Source organism: Cricetulus griseus (assembly GCF_003668045.3).
Source record: "Cricetulus griseus strain 17A/GY chromosome 1 unlocalized genomic scaffold, alternate assembly CriGri-PICRH-1.0 chr1_1, whole genome shotgun sequence".
NCBI lineage: Eukaryota > Metazoa > Chordata > Mammalia > Rodentia > Cricetidae > Cricetulus > Cricetulus griseus.
The window spans coordinates 102,976,195-102,984,497 of record NW_023276807.1 but is presented as its reverse complement, the minus strand read 5'-3'; the positions used below and the strand labels follow the sequence as shown (position 1 = coordinate 102,984,497).

Below are 8,303 nucleotides of genomic sequence, written 5' to 3'. Positions count from 1 at the left end.
TGACCGGGTAGTGTGCAGGAACTGTATCAGCCTGTGAAGGCATTCAGGTGGGGGCCTGGTAGAAGAAGAGGCTGGGCATTGAGAATACCAGGTGAAGCCAAATAGGTCTGACTCAGGACCCAAGGCTTGAGGGCCATTGAGGACCCTGAAGCCTTGGAGTTAACAAAGTCTAGCCTCTATAGGGATGTGGTCCTGCACCGCCAGGCCCAGCGGCCAAGGCTATTATCAGTGCGACCTTGACGGGGCCCTTCCCGTTCTGTAAAGGCCCCTTCCCCTGGTTGGCCTGACCACACCCTTAAGTGCCCTAACCCTCCCAGCACCATAAGCCCCCCCCCGGTGGCCATGGTGGAGGCCTGTGCTGTGGAACACATCAGAACCGTCTGGAAGTGTAGAGGGGCTAGGACTGTAGTCCAGGTACATCCACTTAGAAGGGCTTGGAGACCCAAAGACTTTGGGTTGCGTAAACAGGGCGGTTAGTGGTCTTGGTTAGTCTGGTTCCTCCTCCCTGTCGTGGGGCGCCCTCTGCCGGTACCTCTTATGTCATTCCCGAGTGGCATCAAGGTCCTTCCTGATAAAGACCCAGCAGGGAACCACTACTTATCCTGAACTCGCCAAGCAAGCCTACTCCTCTGCCTGGGTCTCCAGGAAGAGTCTGGAGACGCGAATTGGCTTCCTTGGGCCCTGTTGCTGAATCCTTTTTCCAGGAGCCCAGATGCGCCTGCCTATAGCTCGGCAAGGGTGAGGACCTCTGCCCAAATTTCAGAGACAGAGTGGGGGCGGGCATATCCTGAACCCCTACACTTCAACAATTGCGGGCAAGGATGTTTCCTTAATAGGGCAGCCGGCCCTCCACACAAGGTGTGTCCTCTAATAATGTTGGGGACAGAGGACTTATCCTTGCCAAGCAGGGCTACTCCAGGGTCTGGGGGTGGGGGTGGGGGATGAGCCAGGCGATAAAAATGTAGAGAAAAGGAGAAGGAACTGGAAAGACACACAGCCAAGGTAGTCCTGGGAAATGGCCCTGGGCTGGACCCTGAAAGGTATAAGCCGCTGAGGACTGGGGGGGGGAGGGGGGAGGACAGGAGCCTTTAAGAGAGTGGAAGAACAAACAAACAAAAAAAAAAGGCAGAAAAACAAGCCCAGAATGCCACTAACAGATGCCACCAAAATGGGAATTCTGCAATAACAACTCCAGGTCAGAAGTCCTGGAGTGCCAGACTCAACCTGCCTAGCACTCTGAGTGCAAAAAAGCCCTCCAGACAACCTCAGGGTCTTCCCTCCTTAGAAAGGCCACCCCAGAGCTTCTGTGCTGCTCTTGAGAGCCACCTGCTTCAGGAACATGGCATTACTGCAGATGCAAAGTGGACAAACTCAGAAACCATGCTCACAGCGCCATTCATCCTTCTTCTAAACACAGACTCAGAGTCCCCACCCAATTCAGTCACACTCAGACTTGGGCTAGGGTGAGGAAATATGCTAATAAAAAGTAAAACAAATCAGAGCATGGTGGCACACGCCTTTAATTCGATCATTCAGGAGGCAGAGACAGGAAGATCTCTGAGTTCAAGGCTATCCTGGTCTACAGAGTTCCAGATCAGCCAGGATTACACAGATAAACCCTGTCTCAAAAACAAAGAAAAACAGTGTAGTACCCCTTCATGGCTGCTCCTTTTACTCTGAGGTCCCTCACCTTATTTATCTGTTTTCTCAGCTCCTCTCTCCTGTCCACACTCAGACACAGAGAACTCCACAGTGTAACTGTTCCATCCTTCTTTCTCTGGTGCTTGTCCAGGTATACCTTACAACTAACTGCAATACCTGCCCTATCACCAAATCCTCCTGGCTCTTTTTTTTCTTTTCATTTACTTGTCTCTTTTGGGGGGTGCCTTTTTTGAGACAGGGTCTCTCTACATAGCCCTGATGGTCCTATAACTGTGTAGACCAAGCTGGTGTGGTGATATTTTATGATCTAACAAACAACACTTGCCTGAAAATCAGAATGCAAAGCTAGTCATACTAGTTAACCATAGAGGGAGGAGTGGTGGCACACACTTTTGTTTTGTTTTTCGAGATAGGGTTTATCTGTAGCTTTGGAGGCTGTCCTGGAACTCGCTCTGTAGACCAGGCTGGCCTCAAACTCACAGAGATCCTTCTGCCTCTGCCTCCCGAGTGCTGGGACTAAAGGCTTGCACCACCACCACCCGGCCTGGTGGCACACACCTTCAATCCCAGAAGCCACACTAGTTAACCACAGAGGACAGGCAGCGGTGGTACACACTTTTAATCCCAGCACTTGGGAGACAAAGGCACACAGATCTCTGTTACTTCAAGGCGACTCTGGGCTACATGAAATTGATCCTGTCTGAAAGAGAAACAGCTCACACAAGGTGATCCCAGCACTTGGAGTGACATGCGTTTAATCCCAGCAGTAAGGAGGTGGAGACAGGAAGGTTTATGGCTGGGCAGAGAAAGGTCTATAAAGTGGGAGGAGACAGGAGCTAAGGGCACTCTGAAGCAAGCAGCCTGAGGAGCAGTGCAGTCTGAGGACAGGATCTCCCCTTTGGTCTGAGCATTGGTAGAGATAAGAACTCTCTAGTGGCTGGCTGCTTTGCTTCTCTGAGCTTTCAGCTTTCATCCCCTGATAGCTGACTCTGAGTTTTTATTATTAAGACCAAAGAGAATTCGTGTTACAAGCTGGCCTTGAACTCAGAGCCCTGCCTTCCTCTCCCTCTTGAGTGCCTGGTTTAAAGGTATGTGTCACTATGCCCCACTTCTGTTTTCAAATACATCTGGAATCCAACCACTTCTCATGCTGCCACTGCCAGTTCTCCATCCATGGTGGGTGCAACCACATCCCCAAGGGCCCATACTGTCTTCCAGAGTCATCTAGTATCTCTAGCAACCATAAGTACCCTGTTCACACAGACCTAGATTCTGCTGGCTCAAAGCCTGGTAAGGCCAGAGAGAGACCTCAGTGGGTAAAAGTGCCTGCCAATGAATTCAATGCCTGGAACCCAGAGTGGAAGACAGCTATCTCCCCAACTGTCTTCTGTGTACACACACACACACACACACACACACACACACACACACACACAGCACTCACACACACAATTTTAAAGACCTCAAATCTCCAAGGAACCTCACCTGCCAAGCTTCCTTCTCCAACTTCCTGCAGCCCCCAGGCTCCTGCAGGATGGGCTGGAACATGCCTACTGACCTCCAGACCCCTCTATCCTACTTTCCTAGCTGATACCCCTACTTTTTTTTTCCATAGGCATGTCCCAAAGAGGACCCTATACACCATACTTTCTTGGCTATTTGTATCTAGGGCTAGTAATATCCATAAAGCACAGGACAGTTAATCTTGAATTTAGGGTAAACAATACTTTTAGTCTACGTATATCCCATGAACAGTATATAAAGGGTACTAAAGTGTTTCTGTATTCAAATGCTAAATCTGGCAATCTACACCTAGAACAAAACTTGTGTAACACACTTCTGGTCTCTCCTGCAACTGAGGAATGGCCAGCAGTGAGACCAACCAATGGGACAGGAGTATATTTCTACCTCCTTTGCTCAGGGAGACCCCAGAACAGAAACCTGGTGCAGCACACCAGGACTGTGGTCTCAGCACTCCTCTAACACTCTTCATGGAGGGGTGAGGCTTTAGCTCTTTGTGGGGCATGGTGCTAATCAAGGAACCAATGCCCCAGATAGGCCAGTACTGTGCCTTGGGTGAGGCAGTCACTCGACCTCAGCCCTGCTGTGCTTCTGGCTGAAGGTGTTTCCAACAGTGTGAGTACATGCTCTTGATAAGGAAAAAAAAAAAAGCTTTAATTTTACTTGCACAAAGTTTCCAATAAAAGTAGAAAGCTGTCCTCCCTTTGCTGGAGGTTTGCCTGCTGGGCATTTAGCCCACATGTGCAGATGTAATGGGGCCACTAACTCCCACACGGATGTCCTTGTTACCCAGGGGCCAAGCTTGGGTCTGCAGATGGAACCATCCAGCTCATCCTCCTGAAAAGGACGTTTACCCATTGCCTGTTGCCCACTTGCTGCTTCCTTCTCCAAAAGCCCCAGGTTAGGGTCCCCGAGCTCAGCTTCCACAGAGCCATGCCCAACCCTGTACAGAGAGGCCTTGGGGAACTCAGAGTGGGAAGGCCATTATCAAAATCCCCTGGCCTCCAAACTAGGGCAGGCTGGATGGGGCAGGTCTGAGAAGACTAATTCACTGCAGTGTGGGTGCCCGTAGGGCCAAGTGTTTGGATGTACAGGCAAGTGTACCTCATCACGGGTGCTGCTGTGGGACGGACAGTGCCAAACAGGACCCTACCACCTGTGACAGAGAAACCAAGACCCAGAGAGGGTTACAACAGGGCAACAACATGGGTGGTGGCTCTCTGATGGCCAGAGCAGGGACACAGGACACAGGCATGCTAGCAGACATTTATTGACAGGGAACATCACTGGCCAAGATCTTCAGCGTCCAGCTGGCCAGCAGGCACACAGAGCCCGGCGCTCAGCCTGCAGCAGAAGGGTCTCCGTCTGCAAAGGAACCAGAACCATGAAGATGGGACAAGAGTTCTCAATGGACACCTTCCCAGGCCTTCCTGGCTTCTTCACTTTCACCCAAGTACCCTTCTGGGACTTCCAGGCCTCCTCACCTTGCCCCTTAGGTGCCTTATCACCCCATTCCCTCCTGAGGAGCTCCCATTGCTGGGGTCCCTCCTTACACCCATCCCCACTGCAGCCATTTTTCAACTCATACCCATCACTGAAAGCCCCTTCATCATGCACTCCCACTCCCTGGTCCACTGGGGAGTGGGGAGAGACATCAGTGTTGGGAGTGTCCTCCCCGATATCCCAAAAGGGCTGGGTCCAGTAAGGGTCTTTCCTTCCTCCTACTACCAGGAATTCTCTTTACAAAGGTCAACTTCCCAGGGTTGGAGAGATACAAGTTCACCCAACCTGTGAAGACCTAAGGCTCCAGGACACACAGGCAGATCTCTGGTCCTAAAACCTTTCCACTCTTCACACACCATAGCCTCAGTCCTCAGTCTCTTCTTCCTACTCTGAACTCATCTCTCACGGAAAATCCTAGTTTAGTACTACACATCCGTGAGTACACTACCACAAGTCACAGAGCCAAGTGGCCTGAGGCCTTGGCGGAGGCACAGTGCGCTGGGCATGGGGGGGCGTTTTCAGGAGAGATCTGGTCCCAGACGGCTAAGTGGCTAGATCTTGGGATGCTTACAGACCAAACCCACACCTCCCTGGCCTTGTGTACTCACCCGCGCGTCCAGGCTGTAGGCCGTTTTCCGTAGGTCCTGAAGGGCGCGCTGCATGAATTCAAATGCGTGGCAGTCCACACACGGACGGCCTGCGGGGACGGGGATCGGTGTCAGGTAAGGGTGAACACACCAAGCCCCAGCCAGGTCCCAGCCGAGCGCCCAGCGACGTCCCAGTCCCTGCCGCCCGCCCTCCAGTTTCCACCCAAGAAATGACCGCGCAGGAAACAAAGCCGCCTCCCGCACGCCCCCTCCGCGGGCACCTACTCTGCGCGGGGACAGCGCTCCCGGCGGCGGGCTCGGCGCGGACGCCCAGCAGCGCCAGGCTCAGCAGCAACAGCAGCAGCAGCAGCAAAGTCGGCGGCGACAGCCAGGACCTGGGCGCGGGGGCCATGGCCGAGGAGGGAGCCCGGGGCCGCCCTGCAGCGAGCAGCGCGGTCAATGACACCGCTGCACCGGAGCCGGTCCACTGGCGACGACGCCGGCCCCGCCCACCCCCGGCTCGCGACCCACAGCCCAGCCCCACTCACGCGTCCCGCCAACTCGGGTGCGCTCGGCTTAGTCCCAGCCTTCCCGGGGCCTCGCGGACCCCACCCGACCCTTACCGCGGTTCACGGGACCCGCGACCAGCGGCGCGGGCGACTCGGGAAGACGCACCGTGACCCGCGCGCGCGCGCGCATGCGTCCAGGCCGACCCCGCCTGGGTCCCCGACGTCGTTGTTATGGAAACACCGCGGTCGCGCGCGCTCCTGGCGCGGGCTGCTCCCAGTCTGCGCGAGGCTTCTTAGCGTACCCGCGCAGGAGCCCCGCAGAGGACGCAGGAGCCCGTTTGGGGGTGCCTGTCGCGACCTCCCCATTCTGGCCGCACGCTCAGTGCTCGGCCAGCACCTGCGGCCTGGGCGCTGTCTCTCCACGGGGATCAGTTGCTGGTTGCTGCTGAATTTGATCTCGGTCTCCCCAGGACCTACGCGTGTGGGAGGCCGGCGTGAGAGCATGTCTAGGACCGGCTGGTACGGCGCGCGCAGGTTGAGGGAGTCCTGACTGGAGCCTGTCTTAGAGCCTCGCGAAGGGTGCAGGCGAGCCCGCAGTCAGGGGCTCTCCCTCGGAAAGCAAGGCTCTGGTTAGACTTGCATCTTGCAGGATTGGCCAAAGCGATCGCTGTAGTGGGGTCTCGGAGCCCCTTCCCACTCTGTTTCACTCCAGCATCTAACTAAGCTGACCATGAGCCACGCTGGAGGGTCCAGGTCAGTCATTTGCCCCTTCCCACCCAAGCACACTCACACTCTTGAGAAAACCCGCTGAGATTTCTATTCAAACCACGCAAAAGTGACCTCAAAGGTCACCAGAACTGTGCTCTTAAAGAAAGACTAGTTTATTATAATCCAGGAGAGTTACCAAGGCTGGGAATGCAGATACTAGACAAATTGGTACTGCATATGGCAGGCTGGATCTCTTGTATAGATTTAAATTTTTATCTGGTGGCACTAGTTTTATAGTTGGGTGACACTGGTGATACATTCTGAGAAATGTATTAGTCACCGGGATGCTAAATCAGAATGACAAGGTAGGGTAACTATTAAAGGACTCAAGTAAGCCTGAGATCCTTTTGGCTCGTGGTCTCCACAGTCACCACCGGGCTCCATGAGGGAATGTTTTCAGTTCACACAAACCTGTAGGCTCCTCTCCTCTCTCTCTGGCTCCGACTCCTCTCTCTCCTCCCGCCTTACCCCCATCCCCACCCCGCGCCTTCCTCTGTCCCCTTGGGGACAGCAATCAACAATCCTTTCTTTACCCCCAAAGTTTTGAGGCTGTCTGGGTCTCTATCCATCTGGCCCAACTTTCTCCAGAGATTGTGGTGAGCAGAGCAGCCACGCCCCCATCCCTTGCACACCTGGACTTGAAGAGCAGGACCTCCCCCTACTTGGTGTTAAACAGCCCTGTCAGTGGCCTCCTCCAGGAGGAGGAGGAAGTTCTTCTGGGCTGACTGTGTGGCTGAGATCCCCTAAGGACAGCCACTCAGGACAAGTCAATATAAAGCGAGTTGGGACACTCTTAGATTTAGGTTAGATTTAAGACATTAAGTATTTTTTGTTTGTTTTTCGAGGCCATTAAGTGCTTTTGAATTTTTGATACTTAATGTATGAGTGTGGAGGTTATATTGTTAATCTGACTCTTAGGTCAAAATATTAAGTTTTTTTAAGATTTATTTATTATGTAAACAACATTCTGCCTCCATGTATGCCTACTGGCTAGCAGAGGGCACCAGATCTCATTACACATGGTTGTGAGCCACCACGTGGTTGCTGGGAATTGAACACAGGGCCTCTCGAAGAACAGCCAGTGCTCTTAACCGCTGAGCCATCTCTCCAGCCCTAAAATGTTAAGTTTATTAAAAAGCATTTTGCCAGCTGGGCATATAGCTCAATGGTAGAGCACTTGCCTACCATGTGTGAGCCCTGGGTTCAATCCCCCATACCAGAGGGAAGAGGGAACAAAGACACTTTGGTTTACTAACCCTAGTGACACATGCTCCAAACTCCAGAGACTGAGGCAGGAGGGTCGGCTCCATATATAAAGCAAGTTCTAGAACAACCTGGGCTGTAGTGAGACTCCACTCATCTCTTGCCTCCCCCCCTCAAAAAAATTGGTATACTTTTTGTTTGGTTTTGTTTTTTAAGACAGGGTTTCCCTGTGTGTAGCTCTAGCTGTCCCGAAACTCACTCGGTAGACCAGGCTGGTCTTGAGCTCACATCCGCCTACATCTGCCTCCCAAGTGCCGTGATTAAAAGCATGCACCACCATTGCCTACCTAGTATACTTACCTTTTTATTTAAAGAAATTTTCTTTTGCAGGTGAGGTTACAAATGGTTTGTGAGGTGCATGTAGGAAGTGCTGATAAGATAAAAATATAAGACATTGGTCCAAAGCTGGAGACATGGCTCAGTGTTTAAGAGCACTGGTTACTCTTCCAAAGGACCCAGGTTCAATTCCCAGCATCCAGATGGCTGCTCA

At 52.8% G+C, this 8,303-nt stretch overlaps 1 protein-coding gene across 1 annotated transcript; it reads right to left on the bottom strand.

Annotated features, from left to right (window-relative positions):
* Window positions 1-4,482: 4,482 nt before the first annotated feature.
* CUNH4orf48 (chromosome unknown C4orf48 homolog) lies at window positions 4,483-6,286 on the bottom strand. The gene is given in 5 exon segments (XM_035453027.1): window positions 4,483-4,548; window positions 5,295-5,383; window positions 5,559-5,702; window positions 5,889-6,074; window positions 6,160-6,286. Coding segments are annotated over 5 exon segments (612 nt in total).
* Between the last annotated feature and the right edge of the window lie 2,017 nt (window positions 6,287-8,303).